The sequence below is a fragment of the Ipomoea triloba genome, chromosome 1 (assembly GCF_003576645.1).
Source record: "Ipomoea triloba cultivar NCNSP0323 chromosome 1, ASM357664v1".
Taxonomy (NCBI): domain Eukaryota; kingdom Viridiplantae; phylum Streptophyta; class Magnoliopsida; order Solanales; family Convolvulaceae; genus Ipomoea; species Ipomoea triloba.
In genome coordinates, this window is record NC_044916.1 from 6,404,853 (window position 1) to 6,425,584 (window position 20,732).

Sequence of the window (20,732 nt, forward strand, 5' to 3'; positions counted from 1 at the left end):
TTATTTAGTACATTTGCAGCATGTTTGTATTATTTTAAGGATCCTGAGCCTTATTAATTCAATACACTTTTTTTATATCAACTCAATTTTATGGTGGATTCGAATCCATTAATTAAAAACCATCAATATCATTATGTGAAGTTTTCAAGTGTAGTTGAAGTGACTGAAAATAAAAAAAAAAAATTTATAACGTCGCAGAAAACAAGAAAAAAGAAAACAAATTAAAGTAGATGATGTTTTATTTACATGAAATGGTTGATTAAACCTATGATGTACAATATTGAGAGTGTTGTTGTATGAGAGAACAATTGATGGAACTCATAAGAAAAGCAGACCCGCTAATCACTAATAAAATATTAACTCTATTTTGGCCCTACTTATTTACTCTGGAACCACAAATTAATTCAAGAAATGGCTACTGCTAGTTTTGATAAGGCTTTATTTGTGTGTGGTTAATGGAAGCTTTATATGTAATAATTCAGGTTTATCTATGGACTACAAATCTTAGCGGTCATTAGTGTCGGGATTCCAGAAAATCGGATCATATCTCTTTCTTTCTGTTTCATCTATTTGTTTATTTATTTATTCATATTACCAAGAATTTTTTGGTTTTTACACCAAAATCTTTTAATATATGTTTATATATAAAAATAATATATATGTCAAAGGCTTTTTGGTCGAGTGGTATAACTGTGATTTTTTAAATGAGAGGTCTTAGGTTTGAAATCCTTTGTGCACTTAAAGTGTGACAGTTGTTGTGTATGGTCATTTTCATAAATATTACTCCATACAAATTTTAAAAAGAACGGGATCATTTTTATAAATATTACAAAATTTTGTTTATTAAACTTTAATTATTGAGATTCAAGTTATTAGTTTAATCATACCTGATGAAGTTTTTTATTAATGTCTCATTACTCCTTTTTAAGAAGCTCAAACTTAGATCTTATTTAAGGCAAATCAAATATTCAATATTTTTATTTTTATATAACTATTACGGATTATATTATATTGTTGGATATAAATATAATTTAACATAATGTTATACATAAGTAATTGTACAGTAACCTAATCTCGTAGCACTAAAAGTGATAACATATCAAGATATCTCCGCCATAATTGATTTTTCTTGGTTGTTTTGCCTAGAGAAATATAGGATTGTAGAGATAATTTATCGATCTACCATTTAATTTCATGTAGAACCAGATGGTGTAGCGTTTTCTGTAACAAATGAGTGGGAGGAATGATACGCTTAAAAGCCTACTTATCTGATTATAGGAAGATATTCAATTAAAATAAATATTTAGTTAGCTGCTCTAACCTTACTTTTTACTTAATTAAGGGTGTGTTTGGAAACCAGAAAATGATTTCTGGAAATCATTTTCCGGGTTTTTGGTGTTTGGGAAGAGCAGGGAAAATATGGTCAAAGGAAAATAACACATTAGTCAATGGAAAATGAGCCTCTTTTGGGGGAAAATGACTTCCCATGTTTTTGGTGGGAAGTCATTTTCCAACACGCCTCAGCCCTCTCTTCACACGTTTCCCTCACTCCACTTCCTCCTCTTCTGCTCTCACGCCTCTTCCTCCAGTCTCTCCGAGATCATCGCCGACGTTTCTTTTTTCGCAGCCTCCACCCGCCGGAAAGTCGCCGGCTACGCAGCAACATGCGAAACATCCATTGATGTCCGATCAATGATTTGAGCATCAGGGCCTGACCGCAAAGAGGGGACGACTCCACCCCTGCCCTCCGATCCTGGATTTGACGGTTGGATCGCCGGCCATGGACGAAGCTCGTTTGAATTATGAGAAATCGCAGTTGGCCCCGACCTTCAATCTGACAATGGCGATCAGTCAGAGGTTGCTGGATGAAGGCTTCAGAAGGCCGCAAAGGAGGATCGCCGCCAAAGAAAGTACGTGGCCCCTCCGTTTGAGACCGCCGGAAGTATGGCCGCAAGCGCAAGAAATTATAACCCAATGGGATAGCTCAAGTGGCAAGTGAGCTCTCTTTGTGGAGAGGAATTTTGGGAGAACCCGGGTTCAATTCCCACAAGTGACGGTTCCCCCTGAGTCAGCTCCCGTGCCTCTTCCGGTGGAAGTTTTACGAAGAAAGTAGGGATTAATGTTTGAATCTCTCATTTCAGCCTTTTTTTTTCTTTTGTTTTTAAACAATTTTTCAGTGCATTTTATTTATTCTTTTGCATTCTAATATTGGTAGTTGCTTGCAAATGTTTAATTAATATGTAAAATGTTTATTTATATAATTTTGTTCATTTTCTGAAAAATGAACCAAACAAACTAAGACTGTTTTCTGGGATGCAACCAAACACTGGAAATGAAAAAATTTTCTGGAAAATAACTCATTTTCCAGAAAACATTTTCCAGGAGTCATTTTCCTGGTTTCCAAACACACCCTTAATAGAATAGTTAATCTTGCACCACAAAATACTTGAATAACATATAAATAAATAAATAAATAAATAAATAAATAAATAAATATATATATATATAATACGGAAAAAACCATACATGTATTATTGTAGTGAATGAGAGATCAATTTTTTTTTTAGGTTCAGAGATACAAAAATAAAAATAAAAAACATTTTTTTAAAAAGATCTTATTGATTGAAAAAAAATCTGAGCAAAATCTATTTGATGGATTGGTCTTAGGAAATGGTGTAGTATAAAGTGTTCAGTGCCTGAAGCCCTGAAGGTGGACACACTCATTATGTTATAACTTTTCATCATTTTGGTTTTACTTAGTTAATCACAACTTACTTCCTAAACACTTGTACTTCCATTTTAATGGGAAATTCTATAAAATCTTATGCTACTATATAAATAAATAAATAAATAAATAAATAAATATATATATATATATATACATACATACACACTAGTTTTATATAAGTACTTTAAATAATCTATATAATCTCGTGTTTATTTTTAAATAAGTACTTTAAACTATATCAATGCAAGATTATATTGGAGTAGTTTTTCCCCTACATGTTTCATGTGCTGTGAGATGTGTGTCGTACATTCTTATGTGAAAGTATTTGAACAAAATATTAATATTTATTATATTTGTAGAAGGTTAATGAGTAGTATATTTTGTTCTAGTTTCATAACTTGTTTACTTGATAATAACAACAATAGCTTTGCAGGTAGTCCTGATGTTGCAATATGTCTAGTTTCATCAATAGTTTCTACATCCATTTTGCACATGTTTATTTTGAAGTTCATATTTTTGGAATTAGTATGAATGAGTAGGGTACTTGATTTTTTGTGTGTGTGTATGTGTTTTTTTTTTTTTTTTGGTAATTTTTTTTTGATTTGATACTAATCTAGCTTGGAGTTCCCACTATTACATTTTCATCATAATGCATGCAGTTGAATAGTTTGTCACTTTGTGCATAAACATTTTTAAACAGTGGTTACATCCTATATACCAATTTTTTTTGTTGTCAAGGATCGATGTTGATTTTGTTTTTAATCCAAACAAGTTGATTGTAGAAAATGAAATGATTTGTAAATTTATATTAGTTCTAATATATTTAAAGAATGCACAATATGTATTTAAATACAAGATTAATGAATGCTGCAACAGTAGCTATTTTTCAAATTTCTTCTTTTTCTGAATTTGAAAGATTGATTCCAACAATGTTGTAGTCTCAGCATGTTTTCAATGCATCAAGTGTGTCGCAATGTTCTACTGCCCTACATAGGCATTTTTAATAATGAGTTTTAAATCAATTTATTGGGTTATTTGAATGTCTTCTTTGTCAACAAATCTTCCATAAGTGGTTAATATGATTGGTTTCAAACTATTTTTTTAAAAATTTCATATTATTAACACAATACTGGGTAAATAAATATATAACATTATTTTTTAGTATAACTTTGATATTCAATTACAAGATAGTGTAAAAAAAAATAATGAACAATGTAGTGAAAGTAATTAATTAATTAATTTGAAGGTAATGAGTCTTTGTATTGTAGAAAATATAGATAATATAACTAATGAAATTATATCTCTTTTTAAAATTTTTGATAATGAATATATTTTTTTTAAATAAAGACATTGTAGACTTTGAATTATAAATTAAAGAAATGCATATATATTATTTTTTTTATTGTAACTACTAATTTATTTAATTTAATAAAAGTAATAGAGTGCGTTACTTACTTTTTAATAATATACTCTAACATATTCGTAATATATGTTCAACAATTATGCCAACTTTAATTGGGATGAGGTTCGAACCTAAGACCTTACTCATAGAAATTAATGGGTAAGTTAAAAGTTAACAGAATATTAACGGAAAGCTTAACGGATAATCATATAATTATAGATAAATTAGGAAATCTCAAATAAAAATATAAATCTAAAGAATTTGAACCATCTATTTGATTTAATAAAACAATATGAACCATCCATTTGATTTAATAATTTGACTGTCATTTTTTCTACCCATTATAGGTCTAACTTTCTTTGGCTCTTATAAGTATATAGTATATATATATATAGGGGAAGGGTTTAGGTGCGGCTATATCTTCCGGTGCGGTTGTACGGTACTCTACTTAAGCATTAAAACGGCGCACCTTAAATACACAAACCACGCATCTTAAGTTAAGAACACAAACCACACACCTAAAGTTCACAAATGGTGCACCTTCAGTTGAGAACACACTGCGCACCTTAAGTACACAAACCACGCATCTTAAATACACAAGTCACACACCTTAAGAACACAAACCACGCACCTAAGGTTTTAAAATGACGCACCTTAAGCATACATATCATGCACTATAAGAAGGAAAACAACGCACCTTAAGAAGGAAAACTACACACCTTAAGCTTTAGGTTCACTCACATTAAGTTTCAACACTCACGCACCTTAAGAAAAAAATTACGCACCTAAAGCCATCGCACAATCACACAGGAACTAAATTATATATATCTATATATTGAATTTACATTTTTATTTGATAAAATTATTTTTAAACTATAATACTTTTGTTAAAATAAATAATAAATTTTCATTAAATACATGTAGACAGTATTGTAAAAATTATTTTTAATTTAAAGTAAAATTTAACAACATAGCCTCAAAATGAATGACTAAGTGAGTAGAGCATGATTCTCGTCGTACTAAGAGATTACGAGTTCGATTCTAGCTAATACTCTCTTGATGAGTCTGTTGCAAAGGATTTTCTTAGTGTGATTTGTCTTTCGTCTTTCTGTGTGATTTACACATTATTATACAAAAGTAAAGTTTATCTTGTGTATACTCCGAATAGTGACTATATATATTTCCCTCGTAATCCAAAAATAAAATAATTAACAACATAGGCATGCAAAGTTTGAGACATAATTGTTTCACGGCGTAATTATATTAAACTAAGTCACGTTTTTTGTTTTAATCCATAATATAATGAAAGTCATTGTGGAGATTTGTGCAACTGTAACTTCAGTCATGCAAAATGAATGATAAACTGACAAATATAATTCGTTCTAGTGTGCCGTACCTGAAAACAATAGTTATTGCGTGGATCGTAATCTACACATCTGCAATCTACACACCACATATGTGTAGATTACGATGTAAAAATGTCTTTTCTCATAAAATTTTTTCACGCGATCCACTGCAACATATATATTTATAATTCATAATGTACATTATTATGTTGTTTTGAACCGTGATTCACATAGCTGCGTGAACCACATTTTCCACCTGAAAAGTAACTTGAGTCGAATTCAAATAAGGCTCAAAAATGAGGATATCAAATTTCAAATATAATTCTTATCATCCCATATGTACTATGTAATTCATTAATTTAATTAATCTGGATTATATATTACTCCGTACCAACAAGTGAAGTAACACGCGATTAACGCTGTGCCGATTTGACTAAAAATTCGCTGGCAGTGTTAGTATGTCAGATTTATTTTTTTTAATAACACAACTATACAAGTTTCTCGACTTAGGGAACTATATTTTGTGCTCTATGAATTCACTCCAAGTCTATAAAGAGATAAATTGAGTCAATCTATTTTCAAAATTCAATATCAAATCGTACTGCACAAAGAGTCCATCCTAAACCCCCCGTTGTATTGTTGGAAGCAGTCTTATGTGAGAGTTCTCTTCCACTAGGCTAATATTTTGGAGGCACTGTTGCAAAAATCCTCGCCTAGGCCGCCTAGGCGGGCACCCGCCTAGGCGCTAGGCGCTAGGCACTCTTAGACTGAGGCGAATTGCTCTCTAGGCGTCCGCTTAGCGCCTAACTCGGCCGACTGGGCCAAGTTGGTGACCGACTAGGCCGAGTTAACTCGAGCGAGTCGGCCTTGTTAATTTTATTATTATATTTATATATATTTAAATTTATTTATTTATACAAGTAAAAGAAGCAAGAGATATATATATAATATATATAATATAATATATGACATACATCCACACACATGAATTAATTTTTTATATTTATAGGTCGCCGCCTAGAACCGCCTAGGTACCGCCTAGGCGCCACCTAGACCGCTTAGGAGCTAGGCGCTAGTCTACCGTCCGACTAGCGCCTCCTACTGCAACCATGTTTGGAGGTATGTCAAATTTATAATTAATTTAGTTTTTGGCCAAACAAATAATTGAATTTAATCCTCAAAGGATTAATCGACGAAATTTTAAACAATTCGAGGATCAAATTAGTTGAAAACAAAAACTAGAGATTATATTGATAGTTGAGAAACAATTGAGGTACCAAAATTGTGATTTTCCCTTGATTTTATTAAGGTTAAATAGATACTACATATAGGTTAGATTATTTTTTGACAATAAGTTAAATTATAGTCAAAAAAAAAAAAAGATTAATTTTATTAGGAGACATTTCGCTATATCAAATTCACATCAAGTAATCTACTCCAAAATAGCAGTTCTTTAATAACTACAATCTTGTTTGATTAACTAATTTATTAACTTGTAAGATCTCAAATCCACTCCGCAAAAACCCTAGATTTTGTTGTTTGTCGCCTCTAATTTTAAGATTGCTTGTTATATTAATAATTGTGATATCACAAACTTGTAGTCTACAAGATTGTAATGTAACAGCCAAAGAAACAAGGAAGCAATCACTTGCGGGCGAGCCCAAATTTAGATGTTGACAAAAGCTCAAGACATTAAAACTTGGACACAATTTCAGTATTATGCAATGTTGAAAAAATCCTGTAATTTGACTTTAGAGATTTGATTACCAGAAAAATTGGGAATTCAATTACCTAATTCAAACAGTATGATGCAAGCAAGCCATGAAAATTTTGTCACTAGCACAAGGCAAAGACAAAGAAATTCAAAAAGTCAAAATTTGCTGTGATGTGAACTCCATGATACAACAACTCTGCAACTGAAAACGCATAATAAAAACATCACATACCTTCTTTTTTGTTATCCTTTCTAATACTCATACTAATTTTTCTCAAAAACAAATGTCTATGGCAGATGGTGCAATTCAATGGCGAGATGAGAAGATTGTAAAGAGGGGGTCGGTAAAAGAGTTGGTTTAGAAATGCAACCAATTGCATACATAGGTGAGACTATGATTCCTCACTGCGCTTAAATGGCCATCTCGAGATTGATTGCTAGTTGCTACCACTGGTATCGGGAACCAAAATTGTGAAACCACAAACGATTGATTCATCAGTCCTTCCACATATCTGCAAATTCATCAAGTTCCATTGGATTTGACAGCTGATGCATCTTTCTCCTAGTCTTTGCCTTCACTTTCTTTGCATATTTGCCAGCCTTCTGTTTTTTCTCTAATGATCGTACCTGGAACCACACGCCAAAGAAAAAGATGACTACTGAACAAATGGGTTAAGTAAAAATTGCAAGAGAGGTTACAAAACTAGAGACTCTACGCAGTATGCTCGAACAAGCCAACCAATGCACAATCAAGGTTCCATGGTATTATATAATCTTTCAAGATTCACTAAAGAGTTAATGCAAAGTGTCATACCATACTATTTTGGCCCAGTTAGATGAGTTTACAATCATTATACAATGGACCATGGTCCACCTTACAAGATGGATTATTGACACAAGGTTCATTTTTAGTACATTGAATGTTCATTGTTTGTATACCAAAGGTTCACTTTCAAGTATACCTCCAAAAAATGTACTTTCAGTACATTAATAATGAACATTCAGCATACTAAAAATGAGCATTTATTTGTGGTCTACATTGCCATGGTCCATAATATTATTTGCCGATGAGCTTATTTCCACTTGATACTTACATAAGCACTAGGAATGTTTGAATAGGCTTACAGGCTATGAAAATATCATATGGCTACTAAAAAAGCTAGTTTGTGCTCATCTATATAATTTGTTTCAACATACATGTCAGAATGAGCTCACTAAAGCTTTTCAGAAGCCAGTTGAGAACTGACTAACCCCATACAACCATACGAGCTGTTTTTAACTTGCCGAAAAGAACTTATCCTGAAAGGATTAATTTAATCAATTTATCCTAGTTATAACTATTGCTTATATAACCAAACAAGGTTCATGTGACCTGATTGGTGAGTCAAAGACTCTCCAAGCACTTAGGTTCTGCATGCAGAGATAGGAGAACAACAATGGCACTTACTTGGTTTGGAGAAACATAGAATGGATTCTCATAAAGTGTCGGGCCTCCAAAGCTACCACCAAATATTTTTATTGGATTCAAGCAGAACCTTGGACCAACCTATGCACAGAAATGGGAAAGGGAATAGTTAGGATTTAATCAGGAAGATTATGATGTTTGTTGCTATATAAAAATCAAGAGTTATGATTACAAACCTCAATAAGGGTCATTTTCTCTAGGTCTCCACGGTCTAATTTTTGGGCTCCACTGTGGGGACAAGATATCTGTTCAAAAATTAAGGCAAGTACACAATGTGTTAATGTTAAAAATAACAGAGCTTACTTTTGAGTGGCATATAAAGCACAAAACTTCCATTTGGAAAAAGGTCCGGGGCTTCATTAGCATATACCCATAGTTTATATTTATTTTCTCCCACAAAAATCATTGACGGAGAATAAAGAAATAAAATCTCCACCATTTCATAAAAAATTATTCAGTAGCTAACCACTAAACACCATGTAGTGGTCATCAGATGTATACTCATAACAGTACTTATTTAACAAATTAGAAACATCCTTTATAGTCTGTAAGATTTGATGCATCAGAATGAGGTACTGCAGAATAATGGTTGCAGTAATACTAAAAATGGCATCCTTTACTCGCATGTAGAATCTATAAATGGCTAAATGCTATGAATGAGAAATAAATATCCATACCTAAGTTCAAAGCCATATTTAACATGTATAATCAAACTTTTAGGGGGTATTACAAGATCAAGGGAAATGATGATGAATCATAAACCAGGATAATGGAGAAATGAAGATTAGAAACCTGGTAATTCCGGAACCAAATATGGTCATCAACAATAGAGAAAGCAAATACATGATCATGGTAAGGCTTGGATTTTCTCTGATCCTTAGGAGTTCCAAATATCTGGCAATAAAAAGAAACAGTGACACATAAGAAGACTGTAGTAATGCTCAACACTTGCAAAATACCACCCTTTTCTTACACAGGAACCACATACAATAGTCCAGATTTTTTATAGAATGAAATATTATCCCTTGGTTGATTTTAATTTAATAAAACCATATTTTATTAATTCAGCAACAATCTTAAACGTTCCTATAGTAGTACTAATTAACATGAAATATGTTTGGGACATTGTAGCAATGAAGAGTGTAGTTTAACCAAAACCTGAACATTTTATGATACCACAACTACTTCACAATATGCAGACTTTTCTTATATTTAGATGTAAAATAATATTTTAATGCAAACGAAAAATGAAAACTAGAAATATGACTCAACAAAATGGAGCAAGAAAGCAGCATCCTTTATAGACAATAAGGTGCCATGCATCAAAATGAGGAACTGCTGAATACTGATTGTAGAAAATACTTAAAAATGGCATCCTTCAATTAGGGGTGAATTTAATTAGCAAGTGAAGAACCTTCAGGTGGAAGATATCTGTAAGCTGGAAATCTTATTCTGGAAATCACCTAGTAGTATCCTTGCATATAGAGCCTATAAATACTATGAATGAAAAATGTGTATCCATACTGAAGTACAAAAGTCACATTTAACATGTCAAGAACTTCAATTCAAGCAAAGGCAAGTGATAAATACCTGCAATATCATCTCTTTCAAAAGCTTCCAATGTGGATCTTTATCAAAATTGCTTGAGAAAGTTAGAATAGGGCGCGAGCCTTTCAAGTGATTTCCGGTAAGCTTCAACTCTTCCATTGTGTGCACTGCATAAAAAAATAACAGACTTCTAAGAGAAACATGGCCAAGGGCACTTCATTAACTAAGTTCATACACTAGGTTTATACTTTACAGAAATTAGAACACAGGAAAAGAAATCATCATCCAAGCTACTGATGTACTGGATTACCTGCATTGACTAAAAACCTCACAGATGGACCATTGGGGCACTTGGCCATCCATAAATATAGATCTTTTCCTTTCCGGCACTGTAAAGAGAAAAAGGCAAACATTAATATTTTTGGGGAAGAAAACATGCCTATACATATTCAGCAAGGCATAAAGCAAATTTATTCAGTAAGACTCCGGGAAAAATGTAAATGCAACTTTGAAAAAATGGAAGCTTCCAATGACACAATAAAAATCACCCAGACACTACTAACATAAATATTTAGACAAGCATCTGATTATAAACATGAGGTGTCTCAAAAACAAGCAAGACAGCCAATTCCTTAGCTTAACCGCATCATACTTACAAAACACAAGTTAAACCATTACTCCATTAGACAAGAATCTGATGATAAAGTCACAAATACCTCAAAAAACAAAGAAGATGAGCAGCTCTTTAGTTCAACCAGCTCGTTCAAGGTTGCACCTTTACTGCTCTTTGACTCCACTTTGTTGTCTTTCTTACAATGTGGCAATAGCGACACCAAATTCAGCATCAGATGCCGATATCTGAAATCCCCAAATTGAAACAATTAATCTAAATACCATAAAACATTTAATAATAAAACAAAGCCATTAATAAACCCCCAAAAATAATAACAATGATAATAACCTGTAGCTAATACGGCGGCTGGAGGTGACTAAAACCTTCTCTTTATTTCTGAAAACACCCACAGAATCGCTTTCTTTTTCAGGTTCACCTTTATCTTTCCATCCCAAAAGGGTTCTTTTGGGCCTCTCCTGTACACTTTCATCTTTATTAGCATCTACAGCTATCTCCTCGCTGTGTTTTCGCTTCTTTCCCATGATTGTGCTCTAAAAAATCGATTTGTCACAACAAGTTAGCATTGGATTCAATAAACCTTAAACCCTAGAGGTATAAGTTATGGTTAAAACCCAAACTAACCAAAAAAACATTTACTAAAGGAAAGTGCAGAAAATTTCAAAATAAAAATTTGAACTATATGGTAGAAAGCATTTTATAGTCATGATGCAGTTATTATTGTAACATGACAACGTTGAAAAGATATAATGGCCAAAACAACCAATTGAAAATTTTCACTATCATAACCCACCGAAGTATATAAAACTGAACACGGAAAGATTTTTCAAACACATAATGAACAATTATTTCAAACACATAGTACAAAAAAAATTACAAATATTTCTCTGACTGAGGACGGCGGCAAAGTGTTTGATCAACTAAAGCATAGAAAATCTGATAAATTGACAAAGAAGATACGCAGGTGAATGTTTTCCAAATCCAGCTAGAAGTAAAACCCTACACTCTACAAATGTTTATACCTGCAGTTTTAACAATTTCAAGCCCTGAAGAACAAACCTGTCGTTGTAATTCTATATTTCTATTGCAGCAACCCAGCAAACATGAGCCGTGGGCAGAGAAACCGGAGACGAGAGAGAAGTGTCGACTGTGGAGTGTGTAGGCTGTGAGCGTACCCGGAGAACCGTCCTCTGCGTCGGAATGGAGAAGCAGATGGATTTAGGTATTGGGATTTAGGGCTTGGGATTTAGGGGCTAATGGGCTTGGGCTATTGGGTATTTAATAGGCATTGGTAGAATAAAATCACTCTACCATTTGATATTTATAGGCAAATTATGTTATGGACTTGGGTCCAAGTTCACAATTTTAGAATTCTATATTCACAATTTTAGATCTCGATATACAAAATTACATTACTCAATATTTACAATTTTTGAATTCTATATTCACAATTTTGTTGTATAGATTCAAAAATTGTGTTTTACTATTGAATATAGAGTAATGAAATTGTTAATATAAAGTTCTGTAATTGTGAATATAGAGTTTTAAAAGTATGAACATAGAGTTCATAAATTTTAAAATTGTGAACATGGACCCGGGTTCACATTGCAATGTGGACTCGGGTTCATGGCATAACAACCGATATTTATATATATGTCTTTGTTCATGTGAGTCCACCATTTTCTATGAGTCTGCATGGATAGCTTTTGCCAATTTTGCTTTAAAACCGATACCTAATAACTGTAATCGAAATTTTTTATCGGGTTAATTGATATTTTGCTCACCTACATGTAACGCGCGGGACATTTTGCTACACATTTTCGAGGTTTGCTACATTTTTCTAGAGCTTGGCATTTGTACATAGCATCTTTTTGTTTGTAGAATAGTCTGGAGACAGGTACAAAGCATCTAGAGGTTGTAGAGATGCATAGAATATGCTAGAACATTAGAAAATCTTCAAATGTATATAGAGAGTTTTGGAGGATTCTAGCCATAGGATTAAGTAGATCTTTACCATTCACTGAGGAAGTGAAATGGGTATAAATACCCTTCAATAGGCCTCATTTAATCTATCCAAGAATGAGCAATACAAGCTTCCTCCAAAACTCAAGTGTTTTTCTTTAGTTTCTTTACGAGGTTTTTGCTTAACTTACTTCCGTAGCAAGTCTGATTCTTCAGAGCCAGGCAACATTGGTGAAGCTAAAAACACAAAGCAATGAGAAAAATTAAAAGCACACAAAACAATGAAAAAAACTAAGAAAAATGTACTTGAAAGAAATACCAAAAGTCAGCAAAAATTAAGACAAAAACATGCAAATAAATGACACTACAAAACTATAAGAAAAACTAAGAAAAATATACTTTAAAAAAGATATCAATAGGCGGTGAGCGGCTGAGTCGCAGAAAAATCGGAGAACTATCCACCGTCCTACATCCGTTTGAGGGCGATAGAATGGTCAGCTGAAGAAGCTGATAAACATTATTTATTTCATTATTTTTAATAAACTTTGTTATAATTAATAACATAATATTTAGTTAATTTTGTATTTTCTTTTATTATTAATATGTTTTTGTTAAATTAAGTTTGGACTTTATTATTATTAGGAATAAGATTCAAATTCATCGCTGAACGTAATCTGAATGTGCAATTATCCTACTGAGTGACTGAATAACAAAAAAAGTACAATTAAGGCCACTAAACACTTCAAATGTATGCAATTTCACCTGATTGCAGGTTACCATGCATTTCATCAGGTTACTTTCTTCTTAATAAACTATTGAAATAAAAAATTAAAATAATTTTAAAAAAAACACACACATGCCGGCAGCTGCCGCCACCCCCTCCCCCGCCTCCCTTTAATAATACACTTGCAACTTGATAGGAAACCTGTTGATGAATCAAATTTAATTAATTAATTATTATTATTATTATTATTATTTACGAAAAGTCAACTTCTTTCACAAAACAACTTTTGCTTTATTATGGTGTGTGTTTTTTTTTAAATTTTAAATTATTTTAATTTTAATTTTTTATTTTAATAGTTTATTATTAAAATTTATTTTAAAATGTCAATTCACTGTCCACGTAAGCAAGCAACCTGATGAAATGGGTGGTAACATGCTATTAGGTGAAATTAGGGATGGCAATGGGTCGGGGAGGGCTACATCCATCACCCGACCCACCTTTCATTTTCTCCATCCACCCCCACCCCCAACCCGCATCGGATGGACTTTTTTAGAATCCATCACCACCCCCACCGGGTGCGGGTGCCCACTACGGGTACCCACCACTTATCAATTTATTTTTTTTTTTTTCAAAAAATAATACGGAGGATCAAAATTAGTTAGAGATAATTAAACAATAAAATTCATTACTTATACTAAAACATAAAACAATAGAAATATTATAATATAATAACTAAGTTGTTAATTTAAAAAAATAAATTTAGTAGTTTAGATATAAAAATACTAAAAAGTTACCTAAAATTATTGAAACTTTTATAATTAATTATAATTAACTATATACTAGTACTACTTATTCTACTATTATATATATGTATACACACATGGTGGGTCGGGTGGGGTGCTAGGCGGGTTTTGTACATAAAACCCGAATCCAACCCGACCCACAGCGGGTTTACATTTTTAAGATCCACCACCCACTATCACCCAAAAAAACCCGATCCATGCGGGGCGGATTGAAATTGTCATCCCTAGGTGAAATAGCATACATTTGGAGTGTTCAGTGACCTAATTGCATTCTTTTTTTGTTCTGTGGCTTAATTGCACTTTCACGTTACGTTCAGCGGCCAATTTGAACCTTATTCCTTATTATTATTATTATAATATTTTCATGTTGTTTGACAATGTACGAAACGGAAAGAACGAAACAGGCGTCGACGAACGAGAAAGTCCGAAAACTATACCCAGAACTCGGCAGCAAGCCCGGTCATCTTGGAGATCCGAGAGCTCAGAGAAGCAATTGGGGGGCTGAGCAGTATAAAAAGAGGGCTTTTGCGAAGAAAATGGATGACTTTTTTGAGAAGAAAAATGGATGACTTTTTATCACCAATTTATCAGTTCTAACTCATACCTGGTTTCCGGTGGTTCATACAATTTCTAGTCCAGCAGTTTTGCAATTGGTTCGGCGGCATCGAATTCCTCACGAAGATCAGACCAACGGCATCAACCCCTTGACGAGAAGATTTAAGTTGAAAATTATTTGGTGGCAACGGTCTTGATATGACGGCAACAACAATTTGGGCGGTGACAATCTCTAGTCCACAGCTTAGTTTTGGACAGTGGGTGGTCTTGGTCGTCGCCGATCGCTGAAAATGGTGGCCGGAGGTCGGAATTGGTCGTCGATGCTGAAAATTGTCGCCAGAAATTTTTAAATTGGGTTAATTGCTCTTTTATTCAATTTTAATGGCTTAATTGCTTTGTTTTTCTGAGTTCAATAGCTTATTTCAGGGTTATTTGAGTTCAATGGCCTAATTGCTTGTTCCTAAATAGTAAGTGACTTATTTGTAATTTATTCCTATTAAAAATGTACATTATTATGTTCTACATAGTGCTATGTGGACTATCTAAAATGCCTGATGGGCTTAAGGGTAAGCCCATAAAAAGGGAGCAAATTCTTAAGTGGCAATTAGCTAATATGGGGGCAAATTATACTGTGCACCATGGTGCACGTAGCAATGTGCACCACGTACCTAAACGACGTCGTTTTGAGCATTGTAAAATAATAATTCGTCTTTTTTTTTTTTTAATCACGTTTCCCGTTTTCGTCGGTTTGTATTTATGTTAATATTCTGTGTATTCCAGGCAACCGTTTTGTGTATTCCAGGCAACCGTTTTGTGTATTCCAGGCAACCGTTTTGTGTATTCTAGGCAACCGTTATGTGTTTCTGTGTATTCCAGGCAACCGTTTTGTGTATTCCAGGCAACCGTTTTGTGTATTCCAGGCAACCGTTTTGTGTATTCTAGGCAACCGTTATGTGTATTCATATTAGTAACACATGTTGTGATTTCATGTTAGTAACACATGTTATGATGTGTTTGTGCATTCGAATGTTTAGGAGGATGAGTTCTGTGTATTTTGTGTAAATATTCTGTGTATTCATGTTATTAACACAAGTTGTGATGTGTTTGTGCATTCGAATGTTTAGGAGGATGAGTTCTGTGTATGTTGTGTAAATATTCTGTGTATTCATGTTATTAACACAAGTTGTGATGTGTTTGTGCATTCGAATGTTTAGGAGGATGAGTTCTGTGTATTTTGTGTAAATATTCTGTGTATTCATGTTATTAACACAAGTTGTGATGTGTTTGTGCATTCGAATGTTAGGAGGATGAGTTCTCTGTGTATTTTGTGTCAATATTCTGTGTATTCTCGGCAAACATTATGTGTATTCTAGGCAAACGTTCTGTGTATTCTATATAATGATTATGTGTATTATAGATAATGAATTCCCTGGAGTCATTCGCGTCCGCGTCCGCATCCACTAGCATCTGTGTATTTTGTGTCAATATTCTGTGTATTCTGGGCAAACATTCTGTGTATTCTAGGCAAACGTTCTGTGTATTATAGATAATGAATTCCCTGGAGTCATTCGCGTCCACTAGCATCTGTGTATTTTGTGTCAATATTCTGTGTATTCTGGGCAAACATTCTGTGTATTCTAGGCAAACGTTCTGTGTATTATAGATAATGATTATGTGTATTATAAATAATGAATTCCTTGAGTCATTCGCGTCCGCGTCCACTAACACCAAAACGACATCGTTTTACGTACGTGGTGCACATTGCTATGTGCACCGTGGTGCAGGGTATAACGATTGTCATATGGGGTAGCTTATTAATTTATTATGTTAGTTTTTTTTTTTGAAAATCTTTATTATGTAATTGTTTGAAGATAGCATTAGTTAATTATAAAATTTTAAAATTATGAAATTTAAATAATTTTTATAGGATTTTTAAAGATTTAAAAAAAAATATTTATCAACTTTTTATGATTCTATAAAAACTCCTAAAACAAACATTTCTAAATTTTTAAAGAAGTTTTAATATTAGAAAATCTATAAAAGTCATTAAAACTCTTGATTGATTACAGCTTACAAATATTTCATAACTTCAATTAATACATTATTTATAATTTTCTTACAAAAACTTTTATAATATATACTATATTTTTATAAATCATAAATAAATTAATGCATTGTAAAAAATAAAAATAAATATTGATTGCCGCAAAAATGGAGTGTATTACACATTTAAAAATATTAGTTAATTTCCACTAAGGGTGCATTTGTAAACTCGAAAAATGATTTCTGTAATAATCATTTCCCGGCTTTTCAGTGTTTGGCTATAGGGAAAAATGGAAGTCAATAAAAAATAACGGCATGGTAAATGAAAAATAGATGGGATTTTTAGGAAAATGACTTTCTCTTTTTAGGGAAGTCATTTTCCGTTTGCAGCAGTTACACGCCGCCAATACATTATGTGAAATTAATCATGATTATTATAGTAACTGCTTACATCAAGTCCATTCACCATTGTTGGTACATGTGTGACATTAATAGTTCCAACTCAATCCTAAAGTAAGTTCAACAAATAAATATAAGATCATATTCACATTTTTAAATGCGCATTATACTTCTCTTTTTCGTCCTTTCGTGGGTGAGGAGGTCAAAGCTGCCCTTTTCTCTATGTTCCCAGACAAATCACCAGGTCCTGATGGTATGAACCCAGGATTTTATCAACAGTATTGGGATGTGGTTGGAAGTGATGTTACATCTTTTGTTTTAAAGTGTCTGAATGATTGCTCTTTCCCCTCTGACCTGAATGATACCAATGTTTTGCTTATTCCGAAGAAGAATTGTCCGGAGATGGTGTCTGATCTTCGCCCCATTGCTCTCTGTAATGTGGTTTATAAGATCATGGCCAAAATGGTGGCAAACAGGATGAAACCATTACTTGGAGAGGTAATTTCTGATTCTCAGAGTGCGTTCATTCCAGATAGACTCATCACTGATAACATCATGATCGCTGCGGAGGTGGGTCACTTCCTGAATAGGAAACATGGAGGTTTGGTGGGGTGGGGTGCTCTCAAGATAGACATGGCTAAGGCATATGATCGTATGGAGTGGTCTTTCCTCCGTCAGATGTTGTTGGCGCTGGGGTTTGCTGTGGAATGGGTGAATCTGGTTATGCTTTGTGTAACCACCGTCTCTTATAATTTCTTGGTAAATGGCAGCCCCATTGGGCAAGTTATCCCTACTAGAGGTATTCGACAAGGGGATCCCCTTTCCCCATATTTATTCATAATTTGTGCTGAGGGACTGTCATTATTGCTCCAGCAGGCTGAGGCAAGGGGTTCTATTCATGGTTGCAGAGTTGCTAGAGGTTCTCCACCTATCTCACATCTGTTTTTTGCAGATGATAGCCTCTTGTTCTTTAAAGCAAATGCCCAGGAGGCAGGGGTTATCAAGCAGTGTCTTGTTGACTATGAAAGTATGTCCGGGCAGGTGGTCAACTTCCATAAATCTAGTGTGTGTTTCAGTAGGAACACATCTGTGGTTGCAAGAGAAGAGGTGGCTACAGTCCTAGGTGTTGTTCAAGCTCCTAATTTTGGGAAATATTTAGGATTGCTATCATTTATTGGAAGAGAGAAGAGGGCAGTGTTCTCTTATATTGAAGATAAAATCAAGCATCGGATTGGTTCATGGAGTAAGAGGCTCCTCTTGCAGGCAGGGAAAGAGGTATTGTTGAAAAGTGTTGCTCAATCAATGCCTACATTCTCAATGAGTGTATTTTTGCTCCCGGAATCGGTTTGTTTATCTATTGAGAGGACTATGAATAGGTATTGGTGGGGGTCTGGGAATGAGAGGGGGATACATTGGAAAGCCTTGGACCGTTTATGTATCCCTAAGAGACATGGTGGTTTGGGATTTAAAGATTTGAGGGCTTTCAACCTGGCCATGTTAGGGAAGCAGGCCTGGCGATTTTTAACGAGACCTAATTCTTTGGTTGCAAGGATCTACAAGGCCAGGTATTTCCCCAGATCCTCCTTTATTGATGCTACCTTGGGTAATTGCCCAAGTTTCTGTTGGAGGAGCATAATGGCAGCACATGAGTTAATTTGTAGTGGGGTAAGGAGAATTGGGGATGGGAAATCTACCTTGATTTGGGGCCATCCCTGGCTCCCAGATGACCCTAACCCAATGATTCAGACTACTATGCCCATTGAATTAAATGGTGCTACGGTTTCGGGGTTGATTGATCCAAATTCTTTTACGTGGAACTTATCTATTTTACAGGATATCTTTGATCCTGCGGATATAGACAGCATTCTAAAGGTTCCAGTCACCCCCCATTATGAAGACACTTGGTTCTGGTATGGAGACCCCGGAGGCAGCTACACGGTTAAAGAAGGCTATAGACGTATCATTGGTGAATTTGTACCCCAATCTGGGTCGTTTGATAAATGGCTACAACTTTGGAAAATTAAATGCCCGGCAAAGTGGAAGGTTTTTATGTGGCGTGCCCTATCAAATGCTCTCCCTACTACCACCAATTTGATTTTAAAGAGGGTTGAGTTAGATCCAGCATGCCCAATGTGTGGGATTGTACATGAAAATATTATGCATTCCCTACTCTTGTGTGATTTCTCAAAGCGTGTCTGGCATGTTTCTAATTTGCATGTACCTACAATGATTGAGAATGATTTTGGAATGTGGTTCAACCATACATTATCTGTGCTCACGGGAGAAGACTTATTTCTTGTTGTAGCGGTGCTTTACCATATTTGGAGGGCAAGAAATCAAGCTGTTTGGGAGGCTTATTTGCCGCATCCGGGTGCGATGTGGCGATCGGCAAAATCTGCGGCAGCAGTATGGCGCACCATCCACGCTCGGCTCGATCAACAGCAGCAGCAGCACCCGATCTCAGCTCCAGTAAGCAACGGCTATATGCGTTGCTACTTCGACACAGGCTTTCACAGGCAGTCCGCACGCGGCACGGTAGGGGCGGTTCTATTGGCGCATGGTGGGGAGTTTATTGCTGCTTTCAATGGTCAATTACAGCCTTGTTTCTCTCCTCTCATGGCAAAGTCTTTAGCTTGCAAAGAGGTACTTTCTTGGCTCAAGGGGCGCGGGCTTAATTCAGTTCACATCTACACCGATTGTTCCACACTGAAAAGTCTGTTAACTTCAGCTCAGTCTACTCTTCTTTCTTATGTTGGTTTTGCTATCGATGCCGCTAGGGCGATTTTATCTACTTTTCATACATGTTCTGTTAATTTAGTACCTAGAACACATAATCGAGGGGCTCATGCACTGGCTGCGTTGGCCTTCGCTCAGGATGCTTCATTGTACTGGGATTCTATCCCGTATGACTCTATTTCTGGTTTGATTTAATCCACGAATGTTTGGTTTTCAAAAAAAATGCGCATTATTCACATATATAATAATATATTTATGTTACTCATAAATGACAAAACAATAATTAATCAAGGGAAAATATCATTTTGGCCAATTGTTTCCCAACTGTTAATGTAGTTTATATTTTTCAATTTCAACTAATTTGATGCTCGAATTATTTAAAATTTCATCAATTAAACCTTTCCGAAGACCAAAATGTTGATTTCTCCAATTCTAAAATTTCGTCAGTTTGATTCTTGAAGGAATAAAGGGTTTAATTGACGAAATTTTAAACAATTCGAGAATCAAATTAGTTGAAATTGAAGACTATAAACTATATTGATAGTTGGAAAATAATTGAGAGACAAAAATGAAATTAACTCTATAAAAAAAATACATAACAAATAATTAAGAGTGGTTTAAAAAAAAAAATAATTAAGAGTTTAATAATAAATTTCTACACTAGCTTTATAATTCT

At 34.2% G+C, this 20,732-nt stretch overlaps 2 protein-coding genes across 3 annotated transcripts; one reads left to right on the forward strand and one right to left on the reverse strand.

The window, feature by feature from the left end:
- Nucleotides 1-7,282: 7,282 nt before the first annotated feature.
- On the reverse strand, nucleotides 7,283-12,078 carry LOC116015378 (ribosome biogenesis protein BRX1 homolog 1). 2 transcript variants are annotated; one of them, XM_031255432.1, is made up of 9 exons: nucleotides 11,857-12,078; nucleotides 11,165-11,367; nucleotides 10,920-11,061; nucleotides 10,514-10,592; nucleotides 10,246-10,370; nucleotides 9,448-9,549; nucleotides 8,832-8,900; nucleotides 8,638-8,736; nucleotides 7,283-7,817 (listed from the first exon to the last, which is right to left on the reverse strand). In XM_031255432.1, the coding sequence occupies exons 2-9, from the start codon at nucleotides 11,356-11,358 to the stop codon at nucleotides 7,686-7,688; spliced, it is 942 nt and encodes a 313-aa protein (XP_031111292.1). In that variant the 5' UTR covers nucleotides 11,359-11,367; nucleotides 11,857-12,078; the 3' UTR covers nucleotides 7,283-7,685. The 2 variants fall into 2 exon arrangements, with proteins under 2 accessions (XP_031111292.1, XP_031111284.1); XM_031255424.1 differs by having other exon boundaries at nucleotides 11,894-12,077.
- A 5,464-nt stretch (nucleotides 12,079-17,542) lies between these two features.
- Nucleotides 17,543-20,251, forward strand: LOC116019789. Its single transcript, XM_031260160.1, has one exon. The coding sequence runs from the start codon at nucleotides 17,543-17,545 to the stop codon at nucleotides 20,249-20,251; it is 2,709 nt and encodes a 902-aa protein (XP_031116020.1).
- Nucleotides 20,252-20,732: the final 481 nt, after the last annotated feature.